At 52.1% G+C, this 22,263-nt stretch overlaps 1 protein-coding gene across 2 annotated transcripts in view; it reads left to right on the top strand.

The window, feature by feature from the left end:
• The first annotated feature begins 10 nt into the window (after nt 1-10).
• BTBD16 (BTB domain containing 16) overlaps nt 11-22,263 on the top strand; it is a 41,842-nt gene continuing 19,589 nt past the window's right edge. Inside the window, exons 1-9 of one of the 2 annotated variants that reach the window (XM_025880333.2) lie at nt 11-219; nt 645-706; nt 2,468-2,616; nt 6,603-6,676; nt 8,821-8,964; nt 12,241-12,330; nt 13,307-13,421; nt 17,262-17,331; nt 18,610-18,740. In XM_025880333.2, coding sequence (XP_025736118.1) covers nt 689-706; nt 2,468-2,616; nt 6,603-6,676; nt 8,821-8,964; nt 12,241-12,330; nt 13,307-13,421; nt 17,262-17,331; nt 18,610-18,740 — 791 coding nt within the window. In that variant the 5' untranslated portion in view covers nt 11-219; nt 645-688. Of the gene's footprint in view, nt 220-644; nt 707-2,464; nt 2,617-6,602; nt 6,677-8,820; nt 8,965-12,240; nt 12,331-13,306; nt 13,422-17,261; nt 17,332-18,609; nt 18,741-22,263 lie in introns of both variants that reach the window. The other variant, XM_025880331.2, reaches the window with a different exon arrangement.

The following is a 22,263-nucleotide window of genomic DNA, read 5'->3' as shown; positions in this document are numbered from 1 at the left end:
CCACAATCAGGAAACCAAGGGCAAGCTCCCCCGCTGAAGCACCTTGGCCCCTAAGAAGAAAAGAGTGAGCCCCAGATGTCATGAGCACTCTCAGGATTCAGAGTCAGAAGGCGAGCAGCCCGCAGCGATCCTGTCATTCAGAGACCGAGGCCACAAGAGTGCCTCTGTTCAACAAGTTTCTCCTGTGAACGCACCGTGGCCACGAGGACGCTTCGAGACGTAAGTACGGCTGGTGCTTTTCATCCCCGCTAGAGACGGAGGGCACCCCTGTGACCTGCGCTGGCTGGACTAGGTAGGGAGGGGCTGCGGGGGCTCCGGGCAGGGAGGCAGGTGGGCCTGGAAGCCGGGGGGCACCGCAAGTACCAAATGACCTGACCAGCCTACTTACGGACCTCCCTCGGTTCCCATCCCTTGATAAAGGGGCGAGGAATGGTGGGTTTTCTCCCATTTGGCTTTTTCTTTCATTTCCAGCCCAAGAAGCAGAGAAGACAGTCTCTAGATTTGATGAGTAACCCACCCTGGAAGTTTACTCATTATTACTGTTCGTGGCAGCAAAATACAGATTCTTCAGGCCAATCTGCTGTTTTGAAGAGCCCCTCTGGAGAGTTCTTGAAAATGTAAACCTTACCCCTTTTGTCTTCCAGGTGTCTCTTCCCCCCTCCCCTGTGTGTAATCACCAGTACCGTCCATGAAAAGGCTGCATCCGGTAAGTAAAGCAGTTTACAGGCGGCCAGGCAGTTCGGGCAGCAGGAGCACCTGCTTACAGCTCTGTCACCACGTTTGCACAAGGGGACGGGTCGTGCACCACTCACAACCCCCAGCTTTATTGGCTGACCCTGCTGTCAGAGCCTACCACTCACAGGACTGCATCTAGATTCACATTCCACAGTGTTCGATCGCCCGCCATATTCCAGGCACTAAAGCGTGGTTCCCAAACTTGCTCTTACCATTTTAACATCATCACCTTCACCATCATCAGATGAGGACCGAAAGGCTCAAAAGGTTAAATGACTTGCCCAAGGCCATACAACCCGTTAGTGGCGATAACAAGATTTGACCTTGAATTCTCCATTCCCTGGCCCCTGGTCTCCCCACCACCCAGCTGGTGACTGGCCTGGCTTAGGAATAACCGCACCCGGGGCGCCTGGGTGGCTCAGTCGTTAAGCGTCTGCCTTCGGCTCAGGTCATGATCCCAGGGTCCTGGGATCGAGCCCCGCGTCGGGCTCCATGCTCCGCAGGGAGCCTGCTTCTCCCTCTCCCACTCCCCCTGCTTGTGTTCCCTCTCTCACTGTGTCTCTCTCTGTCAAATAAATAAATAAAATCTTTAAAAAAAAAAAAGGAATAACCGCACCCATTCCTGTGGGTCCGTCATGGTACACTTTCCCTGGCTAGCTTTCCTTGACCCAGCACGTGTGAGGCTTACATCCATGCTGAATATTCTACGGCTCCCTTAAGGAGACTGCTAAAGCCCTCCGACCTCAAGAAAATATCTAGGCAAAAGTCCCTGCCCAGGGCCCAGCTGTCCATTCCTGGGTATAGACCCAAAAGAATTGAAAACAGGTGTTCAAACGGAAACTTGTACACAAACGTTCACAGCAGCATTTTTCATAATCACCGAGAGGTGGAAAAGACACAGGTGTCTATCAACTGATGAATGGATAAAAAAGCATGGTCTCCCCACACGGTGGAATATTATTCAGCCCTAACAGGGAATGAAGTTCTGATACCTGCTACCACAGGGAAGAACATGGAAAACATTATGCCAAGGGAAAGAAGCCAAGCCTAAAAGCCCGCATGTTGTCTGATTCCATTTACATAAATATCCGGAACAGGAAGTCCACAGAAGTGGGAAGCAGATTGCTGGTTGTCAGGAGCTGGGGGGGAGGGGTATTGGGAGTAATGGCCTGACGAGTATAAGGTTTCCCGTTGGGGGAATGAAAATGCTCTGAACTGGATGGTGGTGATCGCTGTGCAACTTTGTAAATGTACCAAATCCACTCAACTGTATGCGATGAAATGGATAAAATGGTGAATGTTACATTTTGTGTATTTCACCACAATAGAGAGAAAAGCAGTCCCTACCTAGCATCTCTCAGTTTGGTATCTCTCTGAAGCCCAAGTGAGGATAAGCACGTAATGAAGAGTCTCTTGAAATATCATCCTGTTCCTGCTCGTGGGTTCTTCAGAACCACCCGCAAAGAAACAGTCTTTCTCCCTGATCTCTTGCCTCTGGCACCTTCTGTCCTAGATCCTAAACTCCAAAATTACTTTGTTCCTTGAACTCCTCTGTCTACTGACTACAATACTGGCCTTCAGAGGATGGCTCCTGAGAAATACTCGCCATGTTTGAACATCAACCAGCGTTTTAAAATGTGTCTTGCTTTTCTCTCTGTCGTACACTTTGGAAAACCTGGCATTTGGTGAGGTTAAAAAAGGATTTTTCTCCCTTCTTTTGCTTCCCAAGCAGCACAGAGCTCGGCTGGAACGCCGAATGGTTGGCTCAACCAACCGGTGGCGTTTTCCCAGAGAGCCTTTCTCTGGGGACCTGCTAGGACTTTCCCAGATGTGCAAGGCTTTGAACGTGGACTTTGAAGAAGCTCTGAAGAACCCAGACAGGTAAGCCGATCAAAGGCCGATGGCTGGGAAGGCCCCAGGGGGGAACCCCATTTCTGGGAAGGACCCCGTGGTTGGGCTGCTATACCTGGGTGGATGGCCTCATCTGGGCTGCTGTTGGGACCGACCTTCAGAGATGGACAGCCTCGGTGTGACCACTTCCCCTGAGGATGTCTGTGAGTGATAAAAATGTAGAGAGAGACTGACCCTTTTTTTTTCTTCTAGATTTTTCCTTTATATTGGGAACTCTGACCCTAACGAGATTCTGCTATGTTTATCAACTGATTTGTTGACAAAGAAAACTTAGCTAGTTCTGGCTTAGAGTCCAACCCTATCTCTCAAATTCATATTTCTCCCGGTCATTTGGCTCCCCATGTGCGAGAAGCTGGTTCCTCCTTCTTTCCCAAGGAATTCTAACAGCTGGCTTAAAAGGAGCATTAGTTCTCCCTGTGGCAAGTTCTCTCTGGCCTCTCCTGGGACATGGAGCTGGACCCCATGGCAGAAGGAAGAATTCACTTCCCCGGTGCCTTGGACTTGACTTGATGCCACTGCCCCCCTGGGCTGGCGGTGCCTACCTTGTGAGCGTGCTGGAGAATCTACCTGAGCATGGCCTGTGCCCGTGGGCAGCACCCGGCACAGAAGAGTTGCTCGCTCCCAGTTTGCTGATCCAGTAGCCCCATCTTTCCTTTCTAGACCCCCTGGCCAGCCCTGCTCCAATCCCCCACCCCCTCCCAGGTGACCCTCGTACACACACTTGTAGATAAATGAAATCCATTTGTGGTTGGCACCTAAATTCTCGGATAACCCCAGCTTAGAAAAATTGAGTGCTGTGAGTTGCCGTTTGGGGCATTAGCCTTAAACTATCTTGAATTTATTTTCTATTGTATATTTATTTTATATTTTGTCTGGTTAGGGCCTTGAAGAAGTCTTAGGGTTAAAACGCATGGTGTTCCTTAGTGGTGCGGTAGGACCAGGCTGGGGAGGCCGGCGCTGGTGTGGGGCCTGGGGATATAAGCAAACTGATCCGGAAAGCTGATGAGGGTGGCTGGGCAGTAGGAGCAGATGTCTCCAGGACTCGACCTGTGCAATCACTGAGCTAAGCTGGGGGTGGTGGCCTGAGAGGCAGGGCACAGAAGCCCAAGGATGGTGGCAGTTGTCAGGGCTATTGAAAGCAGCCTGTCAGACAGGGTTAGAATTCCTTCTCCTCCATTTACTACCTCTGTGACCTTTAGCCAGTGGCCTAACCTCTCTGAGACACAGTTTCCTCCCCTGTGAAGTGATAAGTGATAAGAGCATCTTTCTAGAAGAGTTATCTTGAGGATTAAATCAGACCGTACCTTGAAAATGCTTAGCACTGTGTCTAGCAAACACTAGATGATCTGTAAACGGAGCTTTTATTCGCCTGCACAACAGTTTTAGTTATTGGTCTTGGTAATTTCATTTTGGGGTGCGCCAGCCAACAACTCCATTTTTCATTCTGCCTTCTACCACCTTCCCCCAAAGCAAGGCACGTTGCCTCCGACACAGTAAGCACCTTGCCTACAACACACAAGTGACGCAGGGTGCCTCTCTCCTTGGTGATGCTAGGAAGCTGTGGGTCCAGAGGCCGGCTGGGGCAAGGACGCACTCTGGGAAGGCTGATCACTCATGCACCTGCTGGTCAGCTGGTCCAGGCTCAGCTCAGCCGGGCAGTCGGTCTCTTCTCATCTTCCCCCTGAGATGGTGGACTCACCTGGGTATGGTCTTGTGCTGGCAATGGCAGAGGACAAGAGGCAAGCCCAGGGGCACAAGTGCTGTCCAAACTTTCAGCCACATCACATCTGCTAACATCAAGGCAAGCCACATGGCCAAACTCAAAGTCAAGGGATAGGACGTCAAATTGGAGTTTTGCCAGTATTCAGCCAAAAGCCCTTTGATGGTTTGCTGCAGGAAGTCCTTCCATCCATGACACACATAGAGAATTTCCCCCCTTTCCCCTCTTGTTTCTCCGTCGTGGGTCACGACTGGGGGGATTGAGTCCCCAGCCTAATAGCATGCTCCCAGTTTTCCCATGGGCCACTTTATCCCAGGCCGTCTAGTCCCAAAGGGTGAAGAGGACAATTCACAGATGCCATTTATTCCATTAACTTTTCCAATCGTCCTAAAATAAACCTGGCCCTTGGACTCTGCAGAGCCCACATGATAGATGGTATATCTTGGCAAGGACCCATGACACCAGGAGAAGGCAATGTGGTTACTTCTGTTGTCTGGCTCAGCTGATGACAGTGATGTTTGTGAGGATCGTTGAGCTCATGGGCATTGCCCATAGTTTCCAAAGTTCATTGCTCCATTTTGAGATCACAGTCTGAACCCCTGACCTTGGCCAGCTCTTACTAGACGTGGGACCCAAGCCACCAGAAGGATTGAGGCTGGCTTGGGTCCCAAGCCACCAGAAGGATTGAGGCTAGCTTGGGTCAGGTCCACTACTCCTGTTGGATAAATACGTCAAGCTCTCATTGCCTTCCTGGGGCTGAGTCACTAGTAGCCACCCTCTCCACTTGGAAAGGGCGGCATGTGGTCAATGTTATTCTGGACATGGTTTCCCCCACCTCAGCCCCCCCCCCTCTATGTACCCTGGCCACGAGGGTTCTTGGAACCCTTGGAAAACAGCATGGCAAAAGTGACACTGACCAGATGTGGTCATCAAGTGTCCTTTGGCCAGTTGGCTTTCTTGGGATGACTGTCTTCAAGCTGTGAATATGTGACTCAAACTTTTTTTCATGTCCGTGCTCAACGGGATGAATATAATGTTCATGAAAAGATATCTTATCTTTGTCATCATTCAGTCATTGAATGGATATTTATTGAGCCCTTGCATGGTGCCCATGCTAGGGTTCCAGCAATGAATAAATGCCAAATTGGTCTTTGTGGAATGCAGCGTCTAGAGTAGAGGACACATGAGTAAACAGGTGCCCACAAGACACAATAGAAGGAGTTCCGATGGGGGTAATTACAGGGCGGTCAGTGGAAGGATCACTTGCTCAGTCTCCCCAGAGAAAGCAACAGCTGAACTCATCTAGGAGGATGAGTAGGAGCTCATCAAGTGAAGAGGTCAGGAGGAGAGCACTCAGGGCAGAGGGTGCTGTGGGTCCAAGAGAATGAAAGCGAGAGATGGTGGGTTCAGGCTGTTGAGAAGGGCTGGAGCAGGGACTGTAGAGGGTCGAGCCATGCTGAGGAGCGGGGGCTTCCCCCAAGAACCCTGGGGAGACACTGAAGGATTCTCAGCAGGAGAGAGACAAGAGCAGATGTGTGGTTCACATCATTCTCAGGCTGCGGTGTCCGATGTGCATGTGAGGGGAGCTTCCTGGAGGCTGGAGACTGGCCATGATTTCAGGGAGATAATAATGGCTTGAATGCAGCTCACAGCAGTAAGGGGAAAGGGACATCTGATATTTGTCAGATCTAGGCAAGTGATCAGATGTGACAATAGTCAGCATGCTGGCCTGGGCAGCTGGAGGCCGGTGGTGCCATTTGCTGGAGAAAGAGCAGGGTTGGTTTGGGATAAAATCTGAGTTTAGTTTTTGGACACATTGAGACTGTGACATGCATAATCCCTAAACGGAAGTATTGGTGAGTCACTTCCCAAAACCCTCTCTTCCTTTCTCTAGCAGATGTTAATGGAGTACTTGCTATATGCTAGACATTGTTTTAGACACTCACCAAGACAGGAGTCATTCAGGCAACCGGATATAACTTCAGTTACCTTCTTGGTAAAGCCTACCCACAAACTGAAAACAGGAATCCGTGTTTCGAGCCAACCACCAGACAAAACCTACAGTTTAATCAAACCAGCAGACAAATGGTGACCTAAGGAGACTCCCAAGGGGCAAGATATGACAAGCTAGATGGATGGATGCCTTAGGGACACTTACACTGGAATGATTCTTGTTGCAGTTGGAAAAAAACGTCAGGGTTAACTCCTGAATTCTTTGTTTGTGTTTTCCCTTGAGGTCATGTATTTCACAAATCCAGAAAATTTTCTTGGGGCAGTTGAAGAACAAGACCATCCAAACTGGGGAGGCAGGTGAGTGCTTGTCACCAATGGATTCAGTCAAATGTCACTGAAGTCAGGGCCAGCTGTGGTTTCTACAGAAGGAAACCAGACACTAGGCCAGCTCACTGGTCTGTAAGTCCCAGTTTCTGCCCACCGCACACTACGTAACATCAAAAAGGCACTGTAAATATTTGTCAGATACACCACGGGCTGATGAATGAAACCAGGCGTGACAAACACATGTTTATATGCTAATCGTCACAGGGCAGACAGACATGCTGATGTAAATAAATAGGGTTTGGATTGGAAGACTAAACAGAAGCAAGCATGGACAGCTCTTCTCTGTCCCTTTTAGCTCTAACCAGTCATGAGTTGGACATCACACCTGTACTTGTCCAAGAGGACTTTTCTGATTGAGAATGAAGAACCAGGCTAGGTCTGTCCTGCTGGGAAAAGGCTCATTGAATCTCACCAGGCCTGGACAGGCCAGCTCCTTAAAGGAGATTTTTTTTTTCTTTTAAGATTTATTTATTTATTTTAGAGAGGGAGAGGGAAGGGGTAGAGGGAGAGAATCCTCAAGCTTCCTGCTGAACGCAGAGCCCAAGGCAGGGCTTGAACTCACGACCCTGGGATCATTCCCTGAGCCGAAATCAAGAGTCGGCTGCTCAACTGACTGAGCCGCCCGGGCGCCCCCTTAAAGGAGATTTTTTTTTTAAGATAAGCTGCCTCAGGTCAGAGCCAGTCTCCTTCCCCAGCAGGGGCTAATTGATTTCTTCTCGCCTGTGGGTTCTGGTTGACTGGAGGCCCCGTGAAGTAGTCTGAGGCCATCTTGTGGCTCAGGGAGAAGACTTCTGGGATTGGGTGTGATGTCTCCCATGCATGTGTCAGTGTGAAAGCAGACGTGGGTGTCTGGGGAGGGGACACGCTTTCTCCACAAGTCTGCTCCTGCCTAAGATCACCCTAATGGGAGGGATTCTTTCTAGCCCAGCACAACCAGAGGTGCCCCGAGATTTGAGATGTGAGCCCGCATTCTGAACCCAGCATGAAACAGCATCATACGGTTGGTGAAACACAGTGTTACTAACAGGAGAGGAAATAGGTGCCCGAGCTCACTCAGTCAAAATAATGGCAAGGCCATTAACAAGTCGATGCGGCTCCTGGCTCTTAAGGTCCTACCCAGCACTGAGGTTAAGGGTTTGGGGGAATGGCCGAGCACCAGCCTCTCCCCCAGCTCTGCGCTGACAGGAGTCCAGCCTGCAGAGGCCCCCTGCCCACAGCCTCTCACGCCTCACCTGGCCAGGTATCCTTGGATCCTCCATCTGCCCTCCTGTCAAAGGCTCTCTCTTTTTAATCATCTATGCCATCCAAGGATGAGATAAAAGCCCCTTGCGTAAAGCCCCTTACAGTTTGCAAAAAGGCTCCTTTACTTTGTAATCCTGTTTCACACCTGTGAGCTGGGTTTTCTGGGGATCACCCCTCCCTCAAGGAAAGTGAGACTCACAAGGACTCCGCTTCGTGGTGATGGGCCTTTGAGCTGCACTTTGCTGTCACCTTTCAGGTGGCCGATAAGTAAGCACCGATGCCCAATAGCTTCAACAGGGGACTGGGTAGCGAGATCCCTTCCCAGGGGAGACCTGGCGATGCTCAGAGACATTTGGGGTCGTCACAACTTAGTGGGGAAGGTGCTACTGGCATCCGGTGGGTAGAGGCCAGGGATGTTGCTAAGTAACCCACAAGGCACAGGACAGCCCCCCACGACAGAGAATTATGTGGCCCCCAATACAAACGGTGCCAAGGATGAGAAATGCTGTAATGTGAAGGCACGGTGAGGCCCCCAAGAGTGTCCCAGCCAGTGTCCCTTCCCCATGAAGCCTTTCTAATTCCCCAACTGGAGGGCAGCTCATGTGCCTCTAAAGTCCTACAGCTATGGGTCAGCTGCTCTTGGATACTTATCTCTTTCTTTGTTACCTTGTGAGGCTGCTCATTGTATCCCCTGGGAGCCACTTAGTGCCCTGAGTCTTCATTGTTTTGTTCCTAGAACAGCCCAGTGAAGCCCCCCCCCCCCCCACCCATCTGCTCTGTGACTGCGCCAGAATGGAAGGTGGGAAGAGTTGACATGTCTCTTGGAAGGGGCGCCATGAAACCACCTACTCATCATGGCATTCTCTCCTTAGACGTGATTCTCACATGTCTTGGCTCCAAATGGGAACTCCACCAGCCCCAGCTTTTCCAGTCCGAGACCTTGGCGAAGCTCTACCTGATGGCACTGGCCCAGGGCACCACAAGCCCCACAAAGGAACTGGAGAGGCTTCTGCGAGGTATTTTCTTACTAGCACCCAGCATAGAGCCCCAAACGCCCTCGGGTTTGAGGGTCCCCAGCTTGGCATTTGGTCATCTGTTTGGAGACCAAGGTCACTCTGGCAGATAAGAGCAAGGCCCATGGTGTGACCTCCTCACATTAACCTCGGTCTGCAGCTATAACACGGGAATAATTGTTCTCACTATGTTGCTTTGAAGCCTAGAGAAGGTAAATAGCTGTGAGGTTCTAGAACAATGCCTGGCACATACTGGGCACTCAGGAAATGTCCTTTATTATTCTCATAACAACCCAATCCTGCCCAGCCAGCTGAAATGGAGACTCTACCTACTTCTTTGAGAAGAGCGAACGGTTGTGTTGAGTCTTTTGATGGGCTTTCTGGGAGGAAGGCATAGTTCTGACATCTGGCTGGTTAAAGTTTTCATGTGTACGTCGATGTTATGTTTCCTTTGCTTTCTCTTTTCTTAACTTCATGTCATTCCATAAACTATTCAGGCCACTTCTTTCTTTCTTTTTCTCCTTTTTTTACCCAAGTAATCCCCAGGCTCCCCTCTCGGTTCCTTAAGTTCCTCTCCAGACTGACTGCCTTCTTTGGGTAATATAGATTGGCATCATTTCAAGATGACTCCTAAGCAGGTGCCATGGAAAATTCAAGGTCTCCAAAGGCAACCAGCTGGGCCGTCGGGATGGGACTCCATTTCCAGGATGTGGCAGCAAAGCTCTGTTATTCCAGAGCCAGACAGGCTGGCCAGCCCCCCAGCTGCTGCCCCACCCTGAGCCTGGAGAGAAAGCCTGGCTCCCAGCCGGATTCAGCCCAGCCACAAGCCTTCTGACTCAGCCCTTCCCCACTGAGCTGCTGAGCTGGGAGCTGGGAGCAGGCTGCGGCATTCCCCAGCACTGGGACGACCCTCACGCTCACGTGACAATCTTCTTTGCTCTTTCCAAGCGTTTGTCCCAGTGCCTTTGAGAGTGGGACTGAGCATCTCCTTCTGTGTCCCATGCGCCTAGGTCAGAACACTCCCCAGGCACCCAAGGGAAGACCATGGAGATCCAGACATGAATGCACTGAAAAGCAAGAGAACTTGGAAAGAGAAAATGGAGTTACTGTTAATACTTTGGTCTTTGACATTCTAGAAGGGTCCAAAAAATTGGGCCCGGCTAAGACAGCCACTCTGCTCCAAGCCCCCTGCTGGAGGCTGGGCCTGCCTGGGGGGCATCCAGGTAGGTGCAGAGATGAGAGCCCTCCCCCCCCCACCATGGCCCAGACTGTCACAACTTTCAGGGTCTGTGCCCGGTCCTAGGGATCGTGTGCCCATGATGTTCAGTGGACACGGCCACCAGCCTTCATGCTCCTGCCGAAGCAGGATGTGCCTCACAACGATAGTTTGGATGGTCTCGCGACTACTGCTTTGTGCACTGCCGTCCCGGAGTGGTAGGCGCTGTGCAGAGGCAGCCCCCCGCGAGCGTCCCTGTCCTGGCCACACACGGCTCTCCCAGCTGCTCATTTTCCTTCCTCCAAGAGTCCAGGATGAGATGTACTTCAGCAGGACCCATTTATTCTCTAGGAAGAACCCCCAAAAGGATACGGTACTCTTTTACTAAAAAGGAACCACTTGGTTTCAGAGTACCTCAGAAGCACATGACTGAATTACCACTTTCCTGTTCGATTTTGAGGTTTTCAGTAAAACAGAGGCAATGTTGAAGTTCTGTCTCCCACTGACTCTGACCTAGCAGATAATATTCATTTCTTCCCTCAACAAATGTTGAGCGCTTAACTTACCCTAGGCACTGTGCGAGGAACTCGGTGTCAGGGAGTTGGGGTACGGACAAGCCAACCCAAAAAGCACAAGGAATAGCATGACCCATCATGAGAGAAGCTACCACCTCCAGAATGCCTTGTCTGTGCCCCTAGCGCAGGTGAGCGACAGAGTGCTTCGTGCAGGCAGGAGGAAGTCCTGAAATCCTGGAGGCAAAGGAGTCAGAGCAGAGAACAGGGCCTGACACTCAGCAGGTGCTCAATAAATATTTGCCAAATGAGAGGGTGAGCGGACCAGGTGCCGTGAGCGTGGTGAGGAAAGCCTCAACAGCCCTGCTTGCCGGAGGAGGACGGATCTTTGTCCTCCCCCTTTTCTCCGTGGCCTTTGTGGTTGGCAGTGCGACATCCTTTTTTGCATCCTGACTCATGTCATTTTTCATTACCTAGAACCTTGAGCTCAGTAGGCTTGGGATCCTGCTGACAGAATCCCCTCATTCTGTTAGTTCAGCCGACATTTACTGCGAACCAGTGTGTGCAAGGCCGTGTCGGGGCCTGGGGAGGGAGTGGTGAGAAAACCATCCAGTGTGCCCGCCCAACAGAGACAAGATGTGGTAACAGGTGGTGGTGATAGTGGGTCTGGGAGGAAAAATAAAGCCACTTTGGGGGAAGGTAGGGGTGGGGTGCTGCCTTACATACGGAGTCAGGATCTCTGACAGGGGAGGGATGGAGCCCCGTAGCTCTTCTATGGAATAAGCCACAAGGAGGCAGTTTTGGGGTCCAGTGAGCCAGAGACTAGTGGTCTTGGGGCCACTGGTGGGGGGGGCGGACTTTGGCTTTGTTGCCAAGCGCTTGGGATGCCAATGGAGACCTGAGAGCCGTAGGTGTTGTAACTCACATTTTAGAATAAGTGTGAGTGGATGGGGGAGGTGGGTGGTGAATCAGGCTGCCCCTTCCTGCCTGCTGGCAGCCCTTAGTGGCGGGGGGCCTTGGACGTCTGTGGGGCAAAATTTCAACAGCCACTAGGCGGCTGCCTCCATCCCATGCTCACCCTTTAGGTGGTCACTGTTGTCCCATCTTGTGCCAGGTCTGGGCTGGGGGCTGGGGATGCAGAGATAACAGAAGCCCACCCCTTGCCCTCAAGCTGCTCATGGCCTAAAGAGAGAGAAGAAGGAGGTGGGGGGAGAGAGGGAGTGGGGCAGGGGCCAGTAAAAAATATCTCATGCACCGAGAGCATCCATTTCCCAGTTTTGGCAGCTGTAGTGGCTGCATGAGTGGGGAAGGTGGCCGAGGAGGGCGCGAGAGCTCTAAACTGTTTTTTGCAACTTCTTAGGAGTCTTCAGCTATTTCTAAATAAAGAATCATTTCAAAAATGCATCCCCTAAACAAGCAAACAGAAACAAAACATGGAGCGGTGAATGCCAAGGTCAAGTTTGTACAAAGGGCCAGGGGACCTCGCACTGTATCCTACACAATTCACTGCAGCAACCGGGTCCTGATGTACCCCTCTGTTTCCTTTACCAGCTCAGTTGTGTGGGAATGTCAAGGAAAGACGCCCCGTAAAGAAGATGATCATTTCCTTGAAGATCAATGACCCCCTGATCACTGAAGTTGGTAATGTACACCTGTCTCCTTATGCCGAGGATGCCATTGAACCAACAGCCCTCCCAGATTTAAAAACAAACAAGTGGCACACGGTGTTTAGTCCTTCCTTATTAGAAACAGCTGAGCGGAGCAGAGAAGGTGCTAGAGAGAGGGGCTCATCCCCTGGAAAGAGGCGTGGAGGAGGCCGAGGAGGAAGAAAGTAGCAGGCACTGGGTCAGACGGACCCGATGACAGGGAAGCCCTGTGGCCCGCCCTCCCGGGGCAGCACCGGACGCGCCCCTCCCTCGCTGGGCTCACCCTCTCCCGCCCCAGGCTGGCCGCCTGGAAACAGAGACAGACCTCTGTCTTAATGTGGCATGTGTGGCAACTGCGTGCCGTCATGGCCTGAGGACCTGCAGGCCGGGACACCGCCCACGGAAGCCCTGGGCAGCCTGGTTGTCCCCAGAGAGCACCAGGCCCGGGTGCAGTGCTGATTGGGATCAGGGAGACTACCTTAGAGTGGGGCCAGTCCCTCTGCTCCCAGTCATAGGCGCTCCGTTCTTCGACGTGCCATCATCCTGGCTCTTGCCAGGAGTCCTTAGCCTTTTTGAAGACCTCTTAACCTTTTTGGAGGCTCTGAGGAAAATATGCTGTAAGCTAAACGTCCTCTCCAGAGGAGAAAGCACACCCCCACGCACACAGCATTCTGTACATATTTGGGCAGCACGCGGAGCCCAGGTTCACGGAGGACCCCCGAGGCACAGACTCCAGGATGGGCTTAGAGCAGCGTTCTTTCAGCAGAAGCTGGATTTTCTTGGGCTCCCTCCTCAACTCCTTTGGGGAGGGTGGAAGCCAGGCTGGATCTGTGCTCAGGTCCCCTAAGGGCACCTTTGCCTACCTAGCTGGGGACACTTGAGCATCCAGCAGGGAGGGCACCCACCAGTAAGGGACGCAGGATGCAGAGCTCCAAGCTGACAGCTTTCTCTCTCGGCTGTGGCTCCCCCAGCCTTCGCCACAGCCCTGAAGGACCTCTACCTGAGCGAGGTGGAGATAAACATGGATGACGTGCTGGGAGTGCTGGCTTCCGCACACATTCTCCAGCTCAACAGGCTGTTTCAAAGGTAAGAAGCATGGCAAGGTGCGGGCCCGGGCCAGCTCTGGGCAAGGCAGAAGGGGGTCGTCCTGGCCCATTCATAGAACGTTCCTCTTCCGTGGGTTTCTCTGCACAGAGCACAGCTGTGAGTCCGCAGAGGAACTGAGGCACTAATTCCCACGTGGTGAGCTCACAACTGAGCCACCGCCCCAGCAACATGCTCCTTCTAGCCAATCAGTCCTGACTCACGGTGTGCGATGCAAATGGGTTCTCTGCCTGTGAGATACTCCACGGGTGTGCGGGGTGACCTCCCAGGGATGAGCAAACCAGGCCTGCTTGTCAGTTTCGCCCGAGTTCCCTTGTAACTAACAAGCCTCTCATTTCGGGGGCACACACCTCAGCTGGCCCTTTGAAGACAAGCTGACTCTTCACCGTCCGGATTTACTTCTCCCGCTTGTTTTTCTTCGTATATAATATTTTTATTCTTACAAATGTTACACACGGTCATCATAGATCTTCCAGAAGAGAGACAAATGCAACAATCCAAGCCCAAATTGCCCGCCGATCTGGCTGCCCATTTGGGGGCGCAGCCTTTCTCCTGGGTGTTCAGACCCACTGGCCCACCTGGGCTGCCTGTCGAGGGGTGGGGGCCGAGACGGGGGAACCAGGAGCCAGAACAGTGGATTGGCACTGAATGTGAAAACTTGCTCAACCTCCCGACGGTTGCCTGGGTCCACGGGCACCGAGAGAACGTGTGGGTGCTGAAGGTGTGAGGGTGAAATGCAGCTCTGGGGGTTGAGATTCAGAGGCTCCCAGTTTTTTTTTTTTTTTTTTTTTTTTTAAGATTTGATTGATTGGGGGCGAGCATGGGGAGAGGGAGAGAGAATCCCAAGCAGATGCTGTGCTGAGCACGGAGCCTGACTCAGGGCTCGACCCCACAACCCCGAGACCATGACCAGAGCTGAAATCAAGAGTTGGACGCTCAACCGACTGAGTCACCCAGGCGCCCCAAAGCTCCCACTCATCAGACTTTCTGCAGAACCAAAAGCAACCTAGGTTGTGAGCAGCAGGGGTTGTGGTCTGCCCTGTGGTAAGCTGTTCCTTGTTCTTATGTGCCTCAGTGGTCTCAGCTGTGAAATGGGGCTCATTACATTTGCCCTACTTCACAGGACGTTGTTGGGGGTGAGGGGATGTGCTCTGAGATGGAGCATCTGCCGTAGCCAGACACTGTCCTCAGCTCTTGGCAAGGGTGACTTCATTCAGCCTCCCTGCAGCCCTAGGAGGTGGTACATAACTATGTCCACTTCACAGACAATAAAACGGAGGCCTCGTGAGGTGGGTAACTTGCTCAAGGCCACAGGAGATCAGCCAGAACTTGCAGGAAGTCGAGGGGCCCCAGAACCTGGACGCCTAACACTGTCTGTTTCTGCTTTGCTCAGGTGAGGTAGTGGTGTCACCTGTCTGTTTCTGCTTTGCTCAGGTGAGGTAGTGGTGTCACCTGCGTGTTCATGGGTCGGAGCCTTCCTGCTCCCCTCCCTTTAGGGGCACTTGGTGAGGCCAGGTTTGCTGGGGGCCAGTCACCTGCCAGTTTATTCCATCACACCTTCAATCACTTACCTGCTCCTTTAAGGATGAAGCCTCGGGTGCCTCCAGGGCACCGGGAACCGTGAGGACCCAGGGACAGAGTCCCTGCTCTCTAGTGCTTCCTGCCCCACGGTCTCCAGGGCACAGGAAATGAGTAAAGTGGAACGAAGGATGGGGACCCCAAGTGGAACATTTTGTGTTATGTATGATTAATTTCAAGTAAACAGGTCCCTGTGATTCACCAGAACAGTTCTTAGAACTCCCCTTTCCTGTACCCTGTAATATTGCTCCATTCCAGTAACATTTAGGAAAGGGTAAGTGAACCAAATGGAAAATCGTTGATGGGATTCATTTTTTCTAGACGATTCTGTCCCTTCCCTCGGGCTTCTCCAGGGATGTGTGCCTACTGCACCCACGTCCCGAACCCCGAGGTGGCACCTTCCGGCTCTTTGGTCTCCTAGTACCTGATGTGATTCCACACAGAGAGGGGACTCCGGGCAGCGATGGTCCGCCTGTGGCTTGCTCCACTCTGCCTCAGGATCTTTATTTGAGGAAATGAATGAATGAATGAACCAAGTCAAAAGAGGACATCAGCTTCTCTGGAAAGGGTGGGGCAGGATCACTCCTGAGGCTCATGCCGGTTTCAGCTCACTTTCTGTAGAAACCACACAGCCAGGCTCAACCCCGAAGATGGTTTTGAGCCAATATCTCATTCTTGGGGTACCTGAAAGGACTCAGGCCAGACACTCCATCAGGAGTATCAAGAAGCCTTATCGGGGATGCAGATGCCGTGGGAACTGAGGGATGCAGCCTCTCAGAGGCCTAGACGTGACAACTGAGGGGACCAGAGTCTTGAAAAGTGTCCCAGCATGTCGGCTTGGCCTGACTCTGCAGGGCGGGTGACTGTGAGAGGTGGGAGACCAGCAGGTGTAGGCAGAGCCAGGTCATGTAGGGGTCTGGGGCTGACTACACTGGGGCTGAAGGTCTGGCTTTTGCTGAGATTTGCCACATCCCGTTGCATTGCATGCACCACCCATCTGCAGCTCAGCGTAGCAGTAAAAATAATGACTAAATCACAGCTTCCTTGCTCAGGACATTCCTGGGCAGCTATTTCCTGGTGCTCTGATATCTCTGACCCGAAAGCTAGAAGGTGAGCCTCCCTCTTGGAGCGGGGTCTGCAGCCTCTGTCTGTCTGTCAGTCCCAGCTCCCTTTTACCTGGGGCCCAGATTTGAAGCCCCATCTTACTCTTGGAGCCCGAGCCCTGGGCGATCTGTGGCTGAGCCAAGAATGACAAGTCCTTCATTTTCCTTCCTCCACCCCATGACTTGTTTTAAAGGTCAGAGTAGCAAGGGCTTTGGACATAATGAGCCATCATTGCATGGATGAGCAAACCTTGGCCTGCCTGGGCCTTGCACACGATTCTCCAGATAGCTGTGGCAGGTATTACAGGTCAGATCCAGATGGGCCTGGCACACAGCTGGGCTGACTTGTACCTGCCTTTGAGGGGCTGATGGTACAGTTGGCAGGGGTGTTGGCAGCACAAGCCCCAGTGAGGGTGTGTGTGTGTGTGTGTGTGTGTGTGTGTGTGTGTGTGTGTGTGTGTGTGTGGTTGGGGGGACTCATGGGTGTGTGTGAGTATGTGTGTATAGTGGAACAGAAATGCCCTGGGTCACTCTGATAGCATCAAAACCCAGGTGCTGGACGAGACCTCAAGGGTCATCTTGCCTGAGCTCCCAGCAAGGTGCAAAATCACCCCGATGGCTGCTTAGGTCTGGATCCCACACTGCCGAGGCCACCCATCTTTGGGGGGGTGTGGTGTGCGTGCAGGTTCCAGCTGGTACTGTTCCTTGGTTTCGTGCATCACATAACTGCATCTGCCCAGCTGGAGTCATGCTTGCCGCGTGTGTGTATGCATGCGTGTGCTTCAGGCTTGCCTTGTGCCCCCTGATCTGGGGAAGCCTGACCATTCCAGTCCAGCCTGGCCAATGAGCCTGACAGTGAGAAAGGGGGAGCACACATGAGCATGTCAGCTTCCTGGAGCACCAATTTCTGTACCCCAACTCCAAACCCAGCTAATTCTGCTTGAGTGTCTCACTGGCAAAAGCCAGCACATGAAGAACATGCTACCTGGTGGGCGGCAGGACCAGCACCTTCCACACACCCCCTTTCGCACCTCGTTTCCCACCCCTGTCACCGTCCTGGAGTTGACACAAACCTCTGGGGTTGCCAGCTTCGCTGAAAGCAGCCTGGGGCCCTCCAGGAACCGCACTTCTCTCTCTGCAGGTGTGTGGTCATGATGATGAACGGACTCATGCCAAACACCATCAAGGACTTCTACCTGGCTGGCTGCAAGGTGAGGGTCGCCTGGATAGAGCGCATCGCACCTGGGGACCTTCAGGAGCACCTCAGGCTCTGGGATTTTACCCACCAGGCCCAGCTCCAAAAAAAAATCTATCTGAAAGCACCCACTTACGGGTACCAATATTTTATTTTGCCAAGGAAACAATTTTAAACATCATTTTATTTTAAAAGGACATTTTAAAACCAAAACATTTTTTTAAAAATTGAGGGAAAAAAGCCTTAAAATTAGGGGGGCAAATAAAAGCACAGCATTTCTCACCAAAGTAACAATCTTCCAGGACATTCTTGTTGGAGTCAGGTGAAATTGTGTGTGTCCCCCTGCCCAGGCCAGTCACTGTGTCAGTATTGGCAATAAATGGTATCATCTTAAGGGTCGCATTATCAGAGGAGAACAGTGAGCCCCAAGGAGGGGAGCAACCTGAGCAGGGTGACAGCTTCTGAGTGGCGGTGCTGGGCTCGAAACCCAGGCCATCTGATCCCAGCCTTCCTCTGTGAGGCCACCATTGACCTGGAAACAGACACATCTGACCGTCACGTTCAGTTCGCACACAGTCGGCACATTACAGTTCCCTCGCGATGGCCTCTAAGAAGGTACTCACTGCCTCTTTTGTCAAAGACAATGCAGTGCCCTCACCTTCACTCTGTCAGGAACTAGAATGGCACTCTTTGGGCAGCATCTCTGCATTCCGGTCAGCATTTCTCGGCCACTCTTTGGCTTTGGCAGGACTGTCACCCCGAGGACCTGTAAGGTGTACTAAGATCCTGTCGAGGTCCCTGGCCCTGGGAGAACTTTCTCATTTTCTTTGGACTCTGATGTTAGGGTACGTGCCCCTACCAGCCTCCCTGTGGGGTACACCCTGCAGGCCCTTCCATGGCCAGTGACTGACTTTAGCCCAGTGATTTCAGTGTGCAACCCTGTGGTCAGACCCCCGGGGTTTGCTCCCAGCTCTGCCATTTGCTACTTCTATGACAGTTGGCAAAAGCAACAATCTTGGGGCCTCAGTTTCTCCATCAGTAAAATAGGGGTCATAAGGAAACGACCACATAGGATCGTGGTGAGGATTAACTTAAATCAACCTAGTGCAGGGCCGGGAGCATAGCAAACACTCCAAAAACGTTATCTGCTGCAGTTTATGTATTTGGAAGAAAAGGTTTGAGCGCGTCGGCAGGACACGCCTGGGAGCCCGCTTGTAGAATCGCTACAGGCCAGCAGAGGGCGCCGAGAGGTCAGGGATCTTTTTTACCCATTGGCTTTTCTTTTCCTTCTCAGTACAAGGAAGAGCCGCTCACCACTGCCTGCGAGAAGTGGCTGGAAATGAACCTGGTCCCTCTGATGGGGACACAGATCCACCTCCGGAAAATCCCACAGGAGCTGCTCCACAAAGTGCTGCGGTCCCCCAGGTCAGAGCTGGTCCCCAGGGGTGCTGTGTGTGGGACCAGGAGTTGAGCCTGGAGTGGGCCTGGGGCGTCAGGGCTGGTCCTGGGAGGGAGGTGCTCCAGTGGGGCACACCCATGCCTCTGATGGCCGGGCCCAGGGTTCAGCACCTGCTCCATCCCAAACTCGCCACCATCCTGGACAGCCAGCCCCAGGTGGGGGCCAAAACGTGGAGTAGCAGGGGTGGGGATGGGGATGGACTCCCTTCACACTCCATCACTGGGGTAGGAAACCCTCTGGGTGCCTGCTGTCTTGTTACCCGTATGGTAAATAGTTCAGTAATTGCCTATGTAATTAAAAAAACGTCCTGACAACATTAATATACATTCACTGTGGAAAATGGGAAACAGAGAAAATCAGAAAACAGAAAATAAAACCTCTCATCCTAAATCAGTTCCTAGCTTTAGCCCTGACCCCTCTCCTGAACAGCTCTGACCCAGACATCTGTTTGACCTGACAACTCAAGCTAACACCCAACCCTTGGGGCCCCACCCTGTGTTCCTCCACCAGCGGCTCAAGCTAGAACCTTGGGAGTCCTTCCACACACCACTTGGCACTCACCCCCTAGTGCATCAGTAACACTTCCAGACCCAGCCCATCTTTATGGGCTTCTCTTCCTGGGCACCAGCCAGAGGCCAGACCTCCATCAGCTGTTGTCTGGACCACTGCAGGGACCTCTAACTCAGGGTCTTGTGTCTGCTCTTGACCCCCACCAAGAGTGTCTGTAGCCAAAGGGCCTTTGGTGTGCCCATCTGCCCCTCCATCTCACCAGCCACGAGGCATCCGTGGGGCTACGTTAGATTCCAGCCCTGCTGAGCACCTGCCACCCACAGGTATGCTCTCCCTCCTGCCTGAAATGCCTGGCTCCTGGCTGGCTCCTCTGGTCATTCGAGTAATTCATGGAAATGGCCCCAGGTGCCTGAACTTTTAGGTTATTTCTAGTGTTTTACCAATATAAATATAGCACCTTGGTGACATCCCTCAACAAACATGTCTTTATCTCAGATTATTTTCCCACATTAAATTTCTAGAAGTGCCATTACAAAGTCAAGAGGACTTTGTTTTTGTCACAAGTGAAAAGTATTTTTAAAAACAGTCTATTTGAAAATGATTTCAAGCTTAAATAAAAATTAAAGGAATGATACAAAGAGTATTTATATGCGCTTTACCCTGTTTTGTTCAATCTCTGCTGTTTGCTCGATCATCTGCATCTGTGTGTGGCTACGTACGCACATCTTGTTTCTGAAGCCTCTGGGGGCAAGGTGCATACATCAGGTATCCTTTCTCCTAAATGCTTCGGTGTTTATTTGCTGAGAAAAAGAACTTTTTAATGTGGTCACAATGCAGTTATCAACTGTAGGCAATGCAGCACTGATGTTAATGCTTAACATCATGGGCCCGGTACTCTCCTTCATGACATTCTTTCACCCAATGAAGGGTCTGCTTTAGGGTGACAGATTGCATTTACTTGTCAGGACTCTTTGGGCCTCTTTATTTATTTTTTTAAAAGATTTTATTTATTTGACAGAGAGAGACACAGCGAGAGAGGGAACACAAGCAGGGGGAGTGGGAGAGGGAGAAGCAGGCTTCCCGCCGAGCAGGGAGCCCGATGCAGGGCTCGATCCCAGGACCCTGGGATCATGACCTGAGCGGAAGGCAGATGCTTAACGACTGAGCCACCCAGGTGCCCCTCTTTGGGCCTCTTTAAAAGGCTCTTGATACCCATTGCCAAATTACCAAGATTGTATCCCCCCAGGGTGAATTTCAAAAGCGAGAAGTAAATTCTAAACATTTTAGCTGTATGTTAGAGATGAAATGTTTACTCATGCTTATGGGATGGAAGGCGTTCTGGTTTCGGAAATTAGACCTGGACAGATTCATTCCACTGTTGGTTTGAATTTACTGAGTGGCTTGCGATGCCCTCACACTTGAAGAGAAAGGAGGTTGCTAGAACAGAGTGCTGGCGTTGAGGGAGACCGTATTATCAGGTGGACCTCGGGAACCCCAGCCCGGGAGCCCCCCCGAGGGGCCCTGGGTGGGCTCCTGGTGTCATTCTTCCCCACTCCCTGCTGCTTTTCCCCACATGTGCCCTCCCCCACCCTCCAGCAGAGCAAAGGTTACACAACCATTGAAGAAAAGATAAACATGGCACCCCTTAGACTTTTCCTAACTGCCCCTCCCTTGGAAACACTGAGCTGCTGCACCCTGGTAGCATTTAACCAAGAAAAGGGAAAAATTTTCTGACCACAGCCAGAACCCCGGTGATGGAATGGGCCTCACAGAACATACACGAGCCAGGGAAAGAGGTCAAGTACATTCCACGTCAAACGTCTAGACGACAAGCTTGAGGAGACATGACTGATGTGGGAACGGGGTCCTGCTCCTCCGGCCCTTCCCCAGGAGCTGTCTGCAGCAGCCCCAGCAGTCCAGAGCCGTCCCAGCGGTGGGAGGGAAGAGCCCTGCGTGGCCTCGAGCACGTCATCAGCTTGTGTGCCTTGGAGACACTGGGCCGACTGCGCCCAGACCTCAAGTTCATGTTCCCCGAGGCAGATTCTCCTCAGCCGCCCTGGTGATATCTGGCGGCCACCTGCTTTGAAGCTGGAGGGAGGTGGGTGCTGGAAGATGGGGCCCGGCCACACCCGGTGCCTGGTAGGGTTGTGAGACATTTACCCAGGCTCGGGCTCCTCACCTGGGCACGCTCATCGGCTGGTGGATCTGGCACCTTGGACTGCAGCTGATTAAGAACAAACCTTTGGATGAGTTCATGTTTATCGAGCACTTTGGGGTATGTGCCGTGCTCTGTGCACTGTCCCTTCCAAACCCCTATTGTCCTGTGTGATAGGTACAGTTATTGTCCCTAAGATAAGAGGGACAATAAAAAGCAGGGCTGGGCTCAAGCCCAGGGTTCAGGCTCCAAAGTCCAGTCTCCCACCCTCCACACTGCCCCTTCTCTTCATTTGCTCCAGAGGCCACGCTGCCCAGCAACCAGAACTCTGCTAGGACTGGGTTGTCCTGGCAAGTCACATGGCCCCAGAGCGGCTGTGTGGCAATGCCAGCCCATGAGGGGTCAGGGATGGCCCATCTCCCGGGCCCACTTAGTGTAGACAGTGGCCCGTCCCCTGGCTTGTGGTCATGGTGTTTGGGTCTCTAAGCTTCATGGGAACAACGTCCATCTCATCAGATGCTTCAGCTTCTGCACCGTTCACCTTCCCTTTCTGAAGCCCCTTCGACCTCATCTTCCTTTGGGTTTCGTAAACAGCGTCGCATAAAATACACACAGTTTTCCTGACCTCCGGGGCCTCTGGGTTTTTATTTCTTTGCCTGGGCCTTGGGTTGACGGTTAAGTTTCTCTTTAGAGGTCACCACTACGTTACCCTGGTCCGTGAACTCTAATACTATGAAAGCTTCATTCCAAGTTCTGCTTTTCTGGAAGCCAAGTTCCTGGTAGACTTAGGAGAAGTGGAAAACTCCGTCAGCTGTCCAGTTCCT

Source organism: Callorhinus ursinus, unplaced genomic scaffold (genome assembly GCF_003265705.2).
Source record: "Callorhinus ursinus isolate GAN/ISIS: 27379988/994484 unplaced genomic scaffold, GSC_fseal_2.0 scaffold20, whole genome shotgun sequence".
Classification (NCBI taxonomy): Eukaryota; Metazoa; Chordata; class Mammalia; order Carnivora; family Otariidae; genus Callorhinus; species Callorhinus ursinus.
Note: the sequence above shows the minus strand (reverse complement) of the source record. Positions and strands in the feature narration are given on the sequence as shown.